The 17842-nt window shown below is 42.0% G+C and overlaps 1 protein-coding gene across 18 annotated transcripts in view; it reads left to right on the forward strand.

The window, feature by feature from the left end:
* The window catches only part of stxbp5l (syntaxin binding protein 5-like), a 179310-nt gene that overhangs the window by 93952 nt on the left and 67516 nt on the right, over positions 1 to 17842 (forward strand). For all 18 annotated transcript variants that reach the window (XM_020041280.3, XM_029115649.2, XM_029115648.2 and 15 more), the window contains exon 5: positions 11048 to 11182. In XM_020041280.3, coding sequence (XP_019896839.3) covers positions 11048 to 11182 — 135 coding nt within the window. The remainder of the gene's footprint in view (positions 1 to 11047; positions 11183 to 17842) is intronic.

Raw genomic sequence — 17842 nt, forward strand, 5'->3', positions numbered from 1 at the left:
GACGGCCGGTGCTGCGGGGTTCCACTGGCTCAGCTCTAGGCGCTGCACCGCTTTCAACACAGTGTCCATCGCGGCGCCTAGGCTGGCCAGCAAGGTTGAATGTACTTTTACCACCTCCGCAACACCGGCCTCGCCTGTGGCTCCTTGTTGCTCCATATCCTTGTTTGTTGTCTGGGTGTGTGATTCTGTCACGGCTTCGGGGTTTGGACAAGGAGGAGCAGGAGAAGGCGTGGTGGAAGGATCTTTTTAATGGTATCCTCACGAACCAATGCAAAATAAGTATAAACAGGTGACGAAGCGTCGTACAGCTCTTAGTAGGTAGAGACAATCACACACAAAGACAGGGGGAGCAGAGGGAACATATATACCGGGGGAAACAGCGATGATGAGGAACAGGTGCACTAAACGAGACACAGGTGAAATGTATGATGAGACGGTGGTGTCAGAAGGCCGGTGACGTCGACCGCTGGGGCCCGCCCACTGCAGGGGGAGGTGAACCAGCAGAGGTCGCAGTTGTCACACTTGGGTAAAACTGGTCATTAGAAATCTATGACACTTATTCTACATAAACTATAAAAACCTTATAAAAACTATACAGATATGCTGTGATTATTGCTGGGCAATATGCATGTTGTTCTCCAACATCAAGTCCAGAGGCTGTGCTGATTCCAGGCCAATAAATCTACCCTGAGGTCTTCAGAATTTCGAGTGAATCCTCTCAGATCCTCTCAAATGCGGATGATGTTGATGATTGTTGAATTCTTTAACCAATACGGTTTTGAGTTTGCCAGGTGGGGCATATTCTTTGACACGCAGGAGACCTCTAGCTTGCCTAGCCGCCTACATCAACATTTTTCGTCTGATTTGATTGTAGGGTAAAACTAGTTAGAACGTAGCGCGGCAACATCAAATATTTATTTCTTGATGTTCTTTCGTGAGAGCTTTCTTTCGTGACATTTAATATTTTTGATGTAGTGCTTTAGATTTTTTTGAAAGACCAAAGAAAATAAGACATGATTCATTTCATTGAACTTTTTTAAATATTTTTAAAAATGTTATAGATCGCTATTGACTATTTTACCCCAAAAAATGAAAACCATGATGGAGAAGGGTTTCCTTTTTAAGGACACAGCTAGCAACTTGCACCACCTTTAATTTAGTGTAAGTTCTTTGAATACAGGTATATTTCCGAGGAAACAAATAAGAGCCGGTTCTATCCACTACTTGTTTTTGGAGGGCCCGTGCTCTCTACAGGCCCCCAACACCGGAGGCCCCCAATACCACAGCCCCCAGTGCAACTGTACTGCCTGCACAGTCTATACTTACGCCTCTGATGTGATGTCTGTTTGTGACACAGCATCCTTTCATACTGTGTAATACTATTACTAATAGTGGTATGTCCTAATACAACAAAAGCCTGAGTAACTAATTCAACTGTAAAATCAACACATTGTTGATAATATATATATATATATATATATATATATATATATATATATATATATATATATATATATATATATATATATATATAAACAGTGGAGAGAACAAGTATTTGATACACTGCCGATTTTGCAGGTTTTCCTACTTACAAAGCATGTAGAGGTCTGTCATTTTTTATCATATGTACACTTCAAAAAAAAAAAAATCCAGAAAATCACATTGTATGATTTTTAAATAATTAATTTGCATTTTATTGCATGACATAAGTATTTGATCACCTACCAACCAATAAGAATTCCGGCTCTCACAGACCTGTTAGTTTTTCTTTAAGTAGCCCTCCTGTTCTCCACTCATTACCTGTATTAACTGCACCTGTTTGAACTTGTTACCTGTATAAAAGACACCTGTCTACACACTCAATCAAACAGACTCCAACCACTCCACAATGGCCAAGACCAGAGATCTGTGTAAGGACATCAGGGATAAAATTGTAGACCTGCACAAGGCTGGGAGGGGCTACAGGACAATAGACAAGCAGCTTGTTGAGAAGGCAACAACTGTTGGCGCAATTATTAGAAAATGGAAGAAGTTCAAGATGACGGTCAGTCTCCCTCAGTCTGGGGCTCCATGCCAGATCTCACCTCGTGGGGCATCAATGATCATGAGGAAGGTGAGGGATCAGCCCAGAACTACAGGGCAGGACCTGGTCAATGACCTGAAGAGAGCTGGGACCACAGTCTCAAAGAAAAACATTAGTAACACACTATGCCGTCATGGATTAAAATCCTGCAGCGCACGAAAGGTCCCCCTGCTCAAGCCAGCGCATGTCCAGGCCCGTCTGAAGTTTGCCAATGACCATCTGGATGATCCAGAGGAGGAATGGGAGAAGGTCATGTGGTCTGATGAGACAAAAATAGAGCTTTTTGGTCTAAACTCCACTCGCCATGTTTGGAGGAAAAGGAAGGATGAGTACAACCCCAAGAACCCCATCCCAACCGTGAAGCATGGAGGTGGAAACATCATTCTTTGGGGATGCTTTTCTGCAAAGGGGACAGGATGACTGCACCGTATTGAGGGGAGGATGGATGGGGCCATGTATTGCGAGATCTTGGCCAACAACCTCCTTCCCTCAGTAAGAGCATTGAAGATGGGTCGTGGGTGTGTCTTCCAGCATGACAATGACCCGAAACACACAGCCAGGGCAACTAAGGAGTGGCTCCTTAAGAAGCATCTCAAGGTCCTGGAGTGGCCTAGCCAGTCTTTAGACCTGAACCCTATTTGGAGTGAGCTGAAAGTCCGTATTGCCCAGCGACAGCCCCAAAACCTGAAGGATCTGGAGAAGGTCTGTATGGAGGAGTGGGCCAAAATCCCTGCTGCAGTGTGTGCAAACCTGGTCAAGAACTACAGGAAACGTATGTTCTCTGTAATTGCAGATACTCATGTCATGCAATAAAATGCAAATGTATTACTTAAAAATCATACAATGGGATTTTCTGGATTTATGTTTTAGATTCCGTCACTCACTGTTGAAGAGTACCTATGATAAAAATTACAGACATTTACATGCTTTGTAAGTGGGAAAACCTGCAATATCGGCAGTGTATCAAATACTTGTTCTCCCCACTGTATATATATATATGTGTGTGTGTGCGCTTCATAACTAGTAACTAGCGTGCACTAAGGCCCGTTGTAACTACCTTACGCCACTTGTGGAGTTTCTACAGAACCCGTGGCAGGGGCTGTTTACACACGGACACAAACACAGACTGAATTAATCAGCATGGACCAGCAGGCCGACCTTTTGATAAGCTCCGTAAGTAACTAAGCCATTGATGTAGTGCATCACCCCCTGCAATAAATACAAATCACCCGAGTTCCGACCGGGAGTCAACTGGGTATCAAACGACCGATCACAGTCTTTATGACACATGAACTCAGTATACATTTTCCGTTTCCACTGCCAAATTAAAAAGCAATTTAGAGGAAATCTATATACCGGATTATAGGCTATAACAAGCTACTAAAATGACTCTGCCATTGTCACTGCATGATGAAGATGAAGTGTGAGTTATTCCAGTTCAAGTTTCTAACAGTCTCATACACAGTTCGCATGGGGCAAACGGCACAATGAAACTCTTATCAGCTGAGTTTCTGGACGTAGAACTAACGGAAAACCCATTAAGGAGGTTAACTGACTGTACACACCTTTCGATACAGCGTCTTGATAAACGGCTAAAAATAAATGTGTGTCTAGTTTAGCAGAGTCAGTTTTGGTGGTTAGACAGGTCAATTCACCAGTAGTCTCTAGATTTTTAGATTGAAAATATCTCATACGAGAATCTGTTCATTAACTGTTATTCCAGGTCACATTCTAATTTTCAAGAGTGACCTGACCCAAGTTAACAAAATGCAAGATGCAAAATGCAAGAATATAATAAAAAAAATATATGTATAGGCAAATACGATAAATATTTTCCAAATATGAATAAAGGATTCAACAGGTGCTGTTGTCAGATATCAGCTGGTTCATTTTATTTTTGAAGGAGTTAGTGAGACGAGTGTTTCGAGCTCCAGGGTCTTCTGCAAGTCATTGTAGTATTGTGTTTTGACCCGCGGAAAAATTGGCTTTCGGTGTGACAACGCTTTGGCATCATCCCTGTCTGCCCATTGACAGTGACTGAACAGTGCTTGCCAGAGCCGCCCTAACCCCCCCCTTGGGGTCGAGAGGTCATGCCCTAAGCGGTGACCAGTACGCTGTTCATTTGAGATCAGTGGTTCTTGGAGAGGAACCAGGCCACATTTCCCCTGTCAGACTGAGAATTGAGAAGGTGAGGGTGGACTCTGTGATTGATGTGTAAAGTTGGATAAAGATTGTCTGGGGGATATTTTTCATCTGCCCTAAGTGGAAAATATGTCAATATCAAACATGTTGATTATGATCTGGCAGGCTAATTAAATGTCTCATACCGAGTCATATGTTCCTACTTATTTCCCAATATTCTTGTAGGTGGGTTCAATAAATTGATTTAACTTTGCCCCTGCACCAAAATATTCACCAACCAGAGTTGCCTCAATGGCACCTCCATGAAGAAAAAAGACAGAGTTGTACTTTTAGATACTGAACCTCTTACCCAAACAATCAGATCACAAAAAATAAATAGGTAGGTGTAATACCAAAAACAGGTAGTCGTCGACATACAACCTATGCAAATTAACATCCGCACGGACTTACAACTGTCCACAACTGAAGTAAAAAAACGTTCTTGTATGCCGGCCGGCAACGCGACCGCTCACAGCATCCCTGGCGACGCGCAGTCTGTCTCAGCTTGAATGTACAAAGTTATTTTTCCTCGGCTAACTTCCGACCAAATTGACTTCCGACCGGTAGGTCGGAGGTTGACGACTACATGTGCATTCTACGTACGTGTAGCCAAACTGTCTTCCTGGAGAGCTACCGACCGTATTTTTCTCTCCGACCCCATTTGTGATTTACTGGATATAGCCTTTCGTCTAGGTAGTTATTAACTGTCGGGGTTAGGCAGTGCTTAATTTGTAAATCAGGAGGTCCAGGAACACATTGGGGCATGCGAGATAAATGGATCCAGTTGGCAAATTGACACGAATAAAGCACTTTGGTAGCGGACAACAAAAAGCAAAAATTTTCACCATCTTGTCAGGCTGTGCTGAGGCGGCAGGAATTGGCAACTTTATGAACTCTGATTGTTTTTAGTAGAATGTTTACAGTGCAAAGCAAACACAGTGATGGAAAAAAACAAGTCATGGGAAAAGTAGGTGCCGTAACAAACTGAGGAAAATCGGAGAGGGGCTGGGTCCTGTTACAGCAGGATCCCAGTTCAAATAAACCACTTGGGTATTGGTTGGAGAAAAAACCTACAGGACTGTGTAGCTCACCAGTGAGATGTAAGGTTTTGTTTAACTTATTGCTATCAGTCTTAACTGCTTCATTACTTTGATATGGGGAGAAGGAAATTACTGTGTTTCATCATACAAAGCAATTTTTCCAAGTTAAAATTGATTGGAGGCACAGTTTTGTAAAGGCTTGGCTGTAATTTGTATTCCATAGGACCAAAGCGTAATGAATGCAATAACCAGGTTTGTGAGTTGTTTAGAAATGGACGTGCCCGAACTAAATTGTTCATTACCTAGAAATGTACAGAGGTAGAGAAATAGATGTTGTTCTATTGATGGGCAGCCACAAATTCCTGTGAACTGAATACATTCTACTTCTTGACATCCAGATTCCTCTCATTCTTTTTTTTTTTTTTTTTTTACAACAATCTACCCCTCTACATTTCAAATAAATAAACCAGCGAGTTGTGGCAGATCATTTCCTAGGATGAAACAGAGTTATTTCCCCCTCCCCATACCTTAATAACGAACAAGTTAAAACGGATAACAATGGGTTAAGCAAAACCTTCTCTTTTCAGCAGAGGAGGTATTTTATAAGCAAACCGCATACTACTGTATGTGTCTCTGCATCACATAGTTCTATATTTGGCCTACGTGTAGCACAAATTGAAAATGTCCTGACTGTAGGTTGCCATAATGAGCATGGGGCCAGGGGTTTGAGCCCTGCTAAACCCGCAGTTAAATCTGGCTCTGCCTGTATCCTCTTGACGCTCTGCTGTCAAGTTGGCGTATAAATCTCCCCATGGCTTTTACACTAAGTAGATATATCTGTTCTGTGGCTGGAAATCCAAAAATGTCCCTCCTATTTCAGTGGGTGGAAGTACCCTACAAGCCAAAGACGTTGAAGATCGTCCATTAGAGTTGAAAGACACTGAAGGAATTTAAAGGATGTCGTTGAGCCAGTTTGGTTAACTTGGCGTGACGGATTACATTGACAGATTGGAAGGTCAAGACGAACATGGATGGTGGGCGAGAAGGCAACTTAATCCATATTTCCGTCTGCTTATTTACTTCATCACTTCCATTTGTTCCCCCAGTAGCTTCTTGGCAGGCTGGCCAGCTGGCAGTTCAACCCAAGTCCCATCCTGTTCAGTTTGATTGATAATTTAGAGCTCCAGTGACGTGACTCGTCCGGATGTTTGAGTAAAAACAAGGCCTTTGACTTTCACGCAGTCACCCTGTGAGACCTTTTCAAACATTCTCTTTCTCTGTTTAAATTCCCTCTCATTTCTGGCTCCAGGCCCCTTGAGTTCTTGATTTCCAGTGAAATTACAATTATGCAAATGGAGTCTGGGCAGCCCTGTGAGCATCTTAAAGGCTTCTCGGAAATAGCCACCTCCACATAACTGATTGCCTGTGAAGGATCTGAGTCACGTTTCTGCCCAGCCAAGGGCTTTGAATTCGCCATATTTGTTCTTAGAAGGCCCAGTCAGTTCCGTCATTTGGAGTGCTCACCTTCGCTTTGATTAGGCCTTTTGGGGTTGATTTGAGAAATAAATGTACATCTGTGTGCGAGTAATCAGGAAAATTGTGAAAGAAGCAACAACTAAACCTCACTGATTGCATTATTTTAAGAAAAGCAACAGCAATCAAGTTGTCCCAAACCAATGATGCACTGAACCCTTCGGCCAATTGACTAATTGCTAGATCTTTATGACAAGACCTAGTTTAGTTAATATTGTTCCAGTGTTGTCTGAAATATTATCTTGGTTTAATAGGGGACTTGAGCCTTGTGGTCGACATGAATATTCTTGCATGTTTCATGACTTCTGATTGGGACTGATGACTCTGTGTCATCGCAGTAACCCTCAACGGGTTCGGAAAGTCTTCCTCCTAGTCGTCTGCACCAAGCCGCCCTGCTTTTTACCACGCATCCATACTGCCCATTTCCTCACCGAGAGAGGAAATCAAAGTGGCCCATTTACAAACTGACGTGGCTCAAGCGCTGATCTGGACTCGTCCAACAGGGATCTTTTGCAGACACCCAGCTGGCCTCAGGGGTTGGCTAGGGTGCAGTGAGTCATGGAAATCCCGGCTGAAAATGCCAAAATGCATCATTAACCAACATTTTGTCAACATTGTGGCCGACACACTTCCAGTAAGAGAGCTTGAGAAAGCGTGAAGTCAAATATGATCTTCCGTAGACATTCTCTCAGGCCTCCCCCAGTGCACCCAGGAGGTCTAAATCCTTATTTAATTGTCTTCCATCTCATTTGTCTCCTATCTAATAATCGGGCTGGTGGAGGTGGTAAATGGACCCCATTGAATCTTTCTACTGGAGAGGTAATCGGCAAAGACAGGAGTGAATTAGCCCGTGTTGATCTTTATTCCCTAGTTAAGGTTCTTATCAACCTGACGGATGCTAACAATGGCTGAATTACTGTATGAGCACCATACTGCCCCCCTTTATATTTACACATCACATGTTAAATGTGCATGCCTTGCCATCCGGGATTCGTTGATGGGCTAATAATTACAGTCAACTGTGTATTACGGACAATTAGCAATGTACCCTCTTACATGCCTCTTATTTGTGGGGGATAGCATTTGTTCATGCCTTTTTTTGGGAGAGAAGAATGGCAATTGGAAATGGGTAGAATTGTGCATTTACCATGCAGTCCAGCGTTTACTCGGATCATGACAAAACTTGTTGGGTTTTGGCACGGTACTCCAGAACTCTGGACGTACAATAAAACACTGACTAAGATCTAACAGTGCAGATTGTTAAGTTTGAGGGTATTTACATCAGAAAATGGTAAACTATGTAGGAATTACAGTCATTTCTATACTGTCTCTACTGACCAAACTATAACTATAAACTATTTAACACAATCCTAAGTAAAGTTGTCGTCTTTAGTACTTGGTTGTAAACCCTTTTGCATTCAATGACTGTCTGAAGTTTGCCACCCATAGACAGCACTAGATTTATTCACTACTGTTCATAAGTTTGGGATCAATTAGAAAAGTCCTTGTTTTTTAAAGAAAAGCCATTAAAATAACATAAAATTTATCAGAAATACAGTGTAGACAATGTTAATAATGTAAATGACTATTGAAGCTGGAAACAGACGATTTTTTATGGAATACCAAAATAAGCGTACTGAGGCCCATTATCAGCAACCACCAGTCCTGTGTTCCAATGGCATGTTGTGTTTGCTAATTCAAGTTTATCATTTTTAAGGATAACTGATCACTAGAAAACCATTTTGCAATGTTAGCACCACTGAAAAAACAGTGGTGCTGATTAAAGAAGCAATAAAACCTTCTAGGCAGAGCTGCAAATAAGATGCGTTATCTCAGACTGGAAGAATTAAATGGGAAAAAGAACACAGACACTGGACAGAGGAAGAAATCTGCCTAGAAGGCCAGCATCCCGGAGTCACCTCTTCACTGTTGAGACTGGTGTTTTGTGGGTACTATTTAATGAAGCTGCCAGTTGAGGACCTGTGAGGAGTCTGTTTCTCAAACTAGACACTAATGTTTTTGTCCTCTTGCTCAGAGCCAGTTTGCCCTATTCTGTGAAGGGAGTGCTTCACATCAATATACATGACCTTCTGTTTCGTGGCAATTTCTTGTATGGAATAGCCTTCATTTTCAGTAAAAGACATTTTGAGCCTGTAATCAAACCCACAAACACTGATGATTAAGATACTGAGCCAGTCTAAAGAAGGCCAGTTTTATTACTTACTTCATTACTTACTTTCTATTTATTACTCTACTGCAGGAGTCTTCACTTTGTTTGTTCTGGGGCATTTTTGCCTTCAGTCTTCATTTCTGTAAATGAAATACATTCTCAACTGGATTCAGGTTTGCTGATTGACTTGGGCAGCCACTTTTTTGGCTTTAGAAAAACTCCTTGGTTTCTTTCTGCTGCAACGTGAAGTTCCACCTGGTGACTTCTGAGGCATGTGGCCGAATCTGAGCTGACGGGATGTGTCTGTACACTGTATGAATTCATTCTACCATTGCCATTACAATCACATCTTCCATGAACACAAGTGAGCCTGTTCCACTGACAGCCATACATGCCCAAAGCAAAACACCACCTCCGTCTTATCTGCCATTACCTTTTTTTCCCGTCCGTGAGCAGTTCTTAGTTTTTTTCTTCATAATCATGAGCATTTCATGAATATGTTAAAGAGGCAGCTCCTGATTGGCTGTGTGTTAGAGGCGGTGCTTAATGGTGACATAATTCATTTAGTCCTTTAAAACAATCCAACAATCACTGATTGCTTAAATAAATAAATCATAGGTAATGTCTCTAAGAACTGTGGTATGGAAAACATTTTAAATTCACTCCACGATGAAGCAATTGGCATGTTCACACCTTAAATGTAACAACATGTGAATTCACACCTTGATGGAATAAATGTGCAAATTCATAAATTGATGGAACAATGCATGAATTCACACACCTTGTTGGAACAATATGTAAATTCATACATTTGATGGAACCATATGGAAATGAATTCATTGATGTACATCATGCAAATTCACACCTTGATAGAAAAATATGCAAATCGATTTCTTGATGAAACATTATTCATATTGTACCATGATGGAGCAATATGGGATTTTGCACCTTAATGGAACAATATGTAAATCCACACCTCGATGGAAGTATATGCAAATTCACACCTTTGTGTTTCTCCGATAGATTCTGTGTCTTTGTGTTTTTCTGATGGACTCTTTGTCTTTGTGTTCAACGGATTTTGTCTTTGTGTTTTTCTGACGGATTCTCGGCCTTTGAGTTTTTGTCAAGGACTCTGTATCTTTGTGTTTTTGTAAAGGACTCGGTGTCTTTGTGTTTTGTCCGAAAGCACGGTACTGGGACCTGAGCTCAGCCTTTCAGTAAGTTAAAGAGGGGTGAATTGGGGAGAGGGAAACCAAAGTGAAAACCGTATATGAAGGGAATGTTCTATCACAGCAAAGCCTGCCTCACTAATGTTGTCTCCTTGTGATTAGCTGCTGTTTGTCTCAGGGTAATTATCCATGACTTATTGATGACTGATGCCGAATAGGATGTTCCTGTCATCACCATAGAGACCAATCACTAATTGGCAGGATATGTGGCGTGAGGTGGTGTGTGTGTGTGTTTTCATTTCACTGATCAAATTAACAACAAATGTACTCATAATAATAATAAAACCTGAAAAATGTTCCCCTCAAGGTCAAAGTTAATTTGCAACTTATGTGTTAGATTTAGGCTAAAAGGCTCTGTGTATTTCTGTGTGTGTATGAGTGTGTGTGTGTGTGTGTGTGTGTTACTGTGTTCAATGTCTGGTGCATGGGTTGGCCTACTATGGAAGTTGAAAGACCCTGTGTAAAGGTTCCAATAAATGTTAACACTGAGTAAAATCTGCGTTGTCATTAATAAAATGGTTGAAATGGTTTATGGTCTGTGACAAAACCAATGCATTCGTGTTGATGTTTTTTCTGTTGTTTGTCCTGAAGGTCATATGTGCCCAATAACTTCCCTTTTTGGAACACAGTGCTGCACATCCATAATGCCTACAAAAGCATTACACCCTTTCACCCGTGTCACGCCACACATTTAACATCTGTAAAAAGCACTTCATGACTACAGCTGATGTAAAAAGGGCTTCATAAATAAATCTGATCGATTGACTTAACACCACATGTTTAACGCTGCGTCTCCCCTTCTTCTCCTCAGAATCACGTTTTGCCACCTCCCCTTCCAGAGCAAATGGCTGTATGTCGGCACGGAGCGCGGCAACACGCACATCGTCAACATCGAGTCCTTCGTCCTGTCTGGATACGTCATCATGTGGAACAAGGCCATAGAGCTGTGAGTCGCACGGTTCAATATCCACAAATGATCTGCCGTTACTATGACCATAACGACCGCTGAGTCGACAGCCGCAGCGGTCTTCGTAACGCTGCCATGATGATGGCATTTTGTCGAAGCTAGAACCATCCATATGTTTAGAAAGCTGTGGCAAAAAACATCTCCAATTCGGAGAAGGTGCTGTAATCCTCGAACATTCAGGTACGTGGCGATGCCTGAATATCCCCTGCGCGATGTGAATGGCCTGGAAACGTGGCTGCCACTCATGTTTGTTTGCGTGGGGTAAATGCATGACAATGTAGACGGTTTAATTTATTAAACAATAATGCAGGAAACAATGTTGCAGGAGTCTAAACCCTGAGCTGAGGTGGAAGCTATCTTCCAGTTCCGCACCATGTAACACATTCAACGTTACACACGATGTGGCCATAATTGACTTCTCCACAGCCTTCAGACACCCAGTGTCTTCCCCTTGTCACACACAGGAGAACGCCTTTTCTTCTTCTTCTGTTCCGTTTCCCATACCCACACTTTGTCCCTCTGGTGTTGTTCTGACAACACCGTCACAGTGGTGTCAATCACAGCCGCGTGCCTTTGACAGTGTTAGCCAGAGTAAACAGACCACTGCATTTCAGTGGGCGGACCAACTGAAACTCACTTCAGACTCCAATGGCAGCCTCTGGAGTGTACCACTGGGTTGGAACTAACTGAACGCCTGACATACAGTGGGGAGAACAAGGATTTGATACACTGCCTATTTTGCAGGTTTTCCCACTTACAAAGCATGTAGAAGTCTGTTTTTATCATAGGTACTCTTCAACTGTGAGTGACGGAATCTAAAAAAAAATCCCAAAAATCACATTTTAAGTAATTAATTTGCATTTTATCGCATGACATAAGTATTTGATACATCAGAAAAGCAGAACTTCATATTTGGTACAGAAACCTTTGTTTGCAATTACAGAGATCATATGTTTCCTGTAGTTCTTGACAAGGTTTGCACACACTGCAGCAGGGATTTTGGCCCACTCCTCCATACAGGCCTTTTCCAGATCGTTCAGGTTTTGGGGCTGTCGCTGGGCAATATGGACTTTCAGCTCCCTATTGTTCTATTTGGTTCAGATCTGGAGACTGGCTAGGCCACTCCAGGACCTTGAGAAGCTTCTTACGGAGCCACTCCTTAGTTGCCCTGGCTGTATGTTTCGGGTCGTTGTCATGCTGGAAGACCCAGCCAGGACCCAGCTTCAATGCTCTTACTGAGGGAAGGAGATTGTTGGCCAAGATCTCACGATACATGGCCCCATCCATCCTCCCCTCAATACGGTGCAGTCGTCCTGTCCTGTCTCCTTTGCAGAAAAGCATCCCCAAAGAATGATGTTTCCACCTCCATGCTTCACGGTTGGGATGGTGTTCTTGGGGTTGTACTCATCCTTCTTCTTCTTCCAAACACGGCAAGTGGAGTTTAAACCAAAAAAGTTATATTTTTGTCTCATTAGACCACATGACCTTCTCCCATTCCTCTTTTGGATCATCCAGATGGTCATTGGCAAACTTCAGACGAGCCTGGACATGCGCTGGCTTGAGCAAGGGGACCTTTCGTGCGCTGCAGGATTTTAATCCATGATGGCGTAGTGTGTTACTAATGGTTTTCTTTGAGACTGTGGTCCCAGCTCTCTTCAGGTCATTGACCAGGTCCTGCCGTGTAGTTCTGGGCTGATCCCTCACCTTCCTCATGATCATTGATGCCCCACGAGGTGAGATCTTGCCTGGAGCCCCAAACTGAGGGAGATTGACTGTCATCTTGAACTTCTTCCATTTTCTAATAATTGCGCCAACAGTTGTTGCCTTCTCACCAAGCTGCTTGCCTATTGTCATGTAGCCTATCCCAGCCCTGTGCAGGTCTACAATTTTATCACTGATGTCCTTACACAGCTCTCTGGTCTTGGCCATTGTGGAGAGGTTGGAGTCTGTTTGATTGAGTGTGTGGTGTCTTTTATATAGGTAACGAGTTCAAACAGGTGCAGTTAATACAGGTAATGAGTGGAGAACAGGAGGGATTCTTAAAGAAAAACGAATAGGTCTGTGAGAGCTGGAATTCTTACTGGTTGTTAGGTGATCAAATACTTATGTCATGCAATATAATGCAAATGAATTATTTAAAAGTCATACAATGTGATTTTCTGGATTTTTGTTTTAGATTCCGTCTTTCACAGTTGAAGTGTACCTATGATAAAAATTACAGACCTCTACATGCTTTGTAAATAGGAAAACCTGCAAAATCTGCGATATACAATGTATACAGGGGTTCACAACCTTTTTTGGTATTTTATAGCTATTTTCTACACTCATTGGTCTCCGATGCATGTGTCATGTATATAACATTTTTGCTAAAATCTAGAATGGTCCTTTGGGTAGGGTCAGTTGAAAAAGAAATACACTCTATGCTTATTGACGGGCTAAATACAACTGTTAATATGGTCCTCTGTTGGTGGAGCCTGGCCTCCGCAATCTCTTGCAAAGCCAAACTAGTGGATTTGATTGCTGGCCCTACCTGAAAATAAAAAAGTACCACTGGGATTTGCTTTAATTTAAGTGCCAACTTTAAAATAGCATATGTTGTATCTTATCTGAAGAAGCACCATAAACCTGACCAAGAATATGCTAAAAACGATTAGCATGCAGATGCAGACAGGGCCAACGACGCAAAGACGGCCCTAAGTGGTTTTTGAAGAGTAGTTCAATAAAAATTGAACGAGGATTCTCCTTGCCGATCAGCATGCTTAAACAGAGGGCCCATGAAGGCTGTATTGTCAGACTGGGCTGAAGTGCTTTTCCGCTCAGCGTGCATAGAAATGACGGTCACTCCTGTGCTTCTTCACAGGAAAACCATCCAGCATTTCCTTTAGTAGATATTCACTGTGAAGGAAGAAATGGGATTGTTTTTCACCTCCTATTAGTCCTGCTCGAGTTGGACAGAAGTGAAGTGCTGATAATTTGTGTGTGTGTCTTTGTGGAACTAAGCAGGCATGTAATAAATATTACATTTTCAACCAGAAGAGCAAAGTCCACATCTCCTTTACACCATTTTTTTTGACCTACCATGCAATTTCAGGCATCACTTTAACCAAGCCAAGTAAGCCAATGTACAGGTTTTCAACTCAGTACACACTCAAACGCATGCACAATACACACACACACATACACACACATACACACACACACACACACACTACATTCGGTAACACACACTCCAACACACAATTGCTTTGACTTTAAGCATCACTGGTTTGTCCTCCCATGTAAAGGTGTCTGGTTTTTCCAATGTTAAGAGCATTATTTCCATCGGAAATGTTTTTAGTTTTGTTTAAATTGCCAAAACACAATGTTGATGGACAAATAACACTGACATAATAATATTTATATAATTAAATTATTGATAGAAAATGATTAGATCAAAAGTAGTATTGATATAATAATAATCATAAAAGCACCAATTCTGTATCTGCCTGAGGAAGAAAGGAGCCAAGGTTTAGTGAATATTCAGAGTTAAGTCAATGCTTTTTATTTACCGGCAGCCTACCTACAAACAATCCCACATAGAAGATAGCAGCTGATCTACAGTGGAGGATTATGAACTCTGTATTAACCTCCCATGTAGAAGAGAACAGCTGATCTACAGTGGAGGATTATTAACTCTGTATAAACCTCCCATATAGAAGAGAACAGCTGATCTACAGTGGAGGATTATGAACTCTGTATAAACCTCCCATATAGAAGAGAACAGCTGATCTACAGTGGAGGATTATTAACTCTGTATAAACCTCCCATATAGAAGAGAACAGCTGATCTACAGTGGAGGATTATGAACTCTGTATAAACCTCCCATATAGAAGAGAACAGCTGATCTACAGTGGAGGATTATTAACTCTGTATAAACCTCCCATATAGAAGAGAACAGCTGATCTACAGTGGAGGATTATGAACTCTGTATAAACCTCCCATATAGAAGAGAACAGCTGATCTACAGTGGAGGATTATTAACTCTGTATAAACCTCCCATATAGAAGAGAACAGCTGATCTACAGTGGAGGATTATTAACTCTGTATAAACCTCCCATATAGAAGAGAACAGCTGATCTACAGTGGAGGATTATTAACTCTGTATAAACCTCCCATATAGAAGAGAACAGCTGATCTACAGTGGAGGATTATTAACTCTGTATAAACCTCTCATATAGAAGAGAACAGCTGATCTACAGGACAGGATTATTAACTCTGTATGAACCTCCAATATAGAAGAGAACAGCTGATCTACAGTGGAGGATTATTAACTCTTTATAAACCTCCAATAGAGAAGATAACAGCTAATCTACAGTAGAGGACCATCAATCAATCAGCTTTTAGATCAGCAGTTGACACAAAGTGCTATTACAAAACATCCTGCCTGAAACCCCAAGGAGCAAGCAACAACAGTGCACAATGGCTAGTAAAAACTCCCTAAAAGGGCCGAAACTTAGGAAGAAACCTGGAAAGGAACCAGGCTCTGAGGGGTGACCAGTCCTCTTCTGGCTGTGCTGGGTGTACATTTTAAGAGTACAAATTGTAATAATTAATAAATGCATGTGGGCTGTGTCCAGAGTCTGTACATAATCCAAGACAGTAGCATGACCAGATGGAGGACAGGGACAACCCGGGAGGGGGGAATGGTCAGCGGAGTGGCAGCCAAAATCATTAGGTGTCTTCAGCAACTTGATCTACAACACAACCAGGAGGACTTTGGACTGGGACAGTTACAAGTATTTTGGCCCTGGTAGTCCTGAGGTGTGGTCTAAGCACTCATGTCCTCCTAAACTCAAACAGAACAGGACACAAGGAACATTTAGAGAGTGCATTCCTTAGATTTGCAGAGGATTGACAGTGGAGAAGGAGAACTGACCCTACTCCCCAATACAATAATATAGCAGCGTAAAATCTTGGGGCTGAGACTGGAAGATCCAGTGACACGGTGACCCTATCTGAGGGTAAACCCAGGTAGGGCCCAACAGGTAGGATGTCACTCCACCCATTTTGCTAAGCATCAACCAGAGGGACACCAACTAACCACCAACCAACCCAAAAGAGGGCCAAGTATCACCCACAGAGTTCACTCCCATGGCACGAGGACAGAAACGGAGAAACAACAGCAAACCAGTGACTCTGCCCCTGAATGGCATTGGATAAAGGACATCCGAATGGAGATGAGAGCCCGTCTGGCAAAGGCAGAAAGGGTGGATTGTATATACTCTTTATATATACCTCCCATAGGAAAGGATCGTGTACTGGGTTGGTTTCATGTTTTAAGGATTGTGTACTGGGCTGGTTTCACCTTTTAAGGATTGTGCACTGGGCTGGTTTCACCTTTTAAGGATTGTGTAGTGGGCTGGTTTCATGTTTTAAGGATTGTGTACTGGCCTGGTTTCACGGTTTAAGGATTGTACACTGGGCTGATTTGGCATGTTAAGGATGGTGTATGGGGCATGGGCGTGGTTTCTCAGTGACTGTTTGTCGCTGGTCAAATGTGCACATTTCAAAGTGGTTGTTGGGTTTGACTGTTTAATTATTTGTCAGGTCTGGTTGAGTTCCATTTGGAAGAAAGGTATGTTGGGAACAGGCTCTACATATACTGTGTCATTGATGCTATAACTGAAGAGGTGAGGCTATGGAATATGGATATTTTTAAATAGTTGATCTTAATCTAGAATTTGATACAGGGTGTGCGTTTGGGGGGTGGGTGGTGAAAGGGTTTCTCTGCGGTGTGGATAAATATGGGGGTTTACTTCTGAATGTTATTTTATTTTAGTATCACATGCTGGTTGATCATTTCTGTTTTATTTATTTTTGGTTTGTACTATGTCCAAAATTAGCTAATCGCACACCTGTAGTGTAATGACCAGGGCCAAGAAGAAAAAACTTCTTGCACACCGGTGATGCTTAAAAGCGTTTTTATTTAATGGACAAACGCAAGGCTCCGATCAAAGACCTTTGTAAGGTATGACATTTGTGTAATAGTCAGCTATGTTAAATTATAATGAAATTTTATTAATCTCTACAACTCTATATCTCCCCTCCCTTTCACCCTCTCTTTCTCGCCATCCTCCCTCTTTCTCTCCTTTAACCCCTCTTCTATGTGTCCATATGGTCTCATTTAAAATAAGTGTGCTGTCTGTCCATAACTCTGTTCTCTATCCATAACTGGGGCCAGAACACTCTACGACCCACAATTCTCCTGTCTGGGTGTTCTCCTCCTGGGATCATAGATTGCTCAGATTCCTCAGTCTGTTTAATAAAGTGAGGGAGAGAGAAGTAGTGCTTCAGATCAAACGAGAAAGTGGGAAGCCTCGTGGGAGACTACTACAGCTTTATTAAGACAACAGGGGCTCCTACATCGTAATGCCTCCCGCTGCTCATATTTCACAAGACAGAAATCAGCAAAATGTTGTATAAAAAAAAACCCTCAGAAATAAAAGAAGTTGAAAATGTACTTACTGATGTTGAAGAACCGATGAGTGACAGTTGAACAGTTATTCAAATCGTGTCCGTCGTTCTGGTGATCTGACGCTGGCAGTGTTTGTTATGTATATTGTATTCCTTCAAAGTGCTGACTTCTGCTGATATTTAACT

This window comes from Esox lucius, chromosome 20 (genome assembly GCF_011004845.1).
Source record: "Esox lucius isolate fEsoLuc1 chromosome 20, fEsoLuc1.pri, whole genome shotgun sequence".
Taxonomy (NCBI): Eukaryota; Metazoa; Chordata; class Actinopteri; order Esociformes; family Esocidae; genus Esox; species Esox lucius.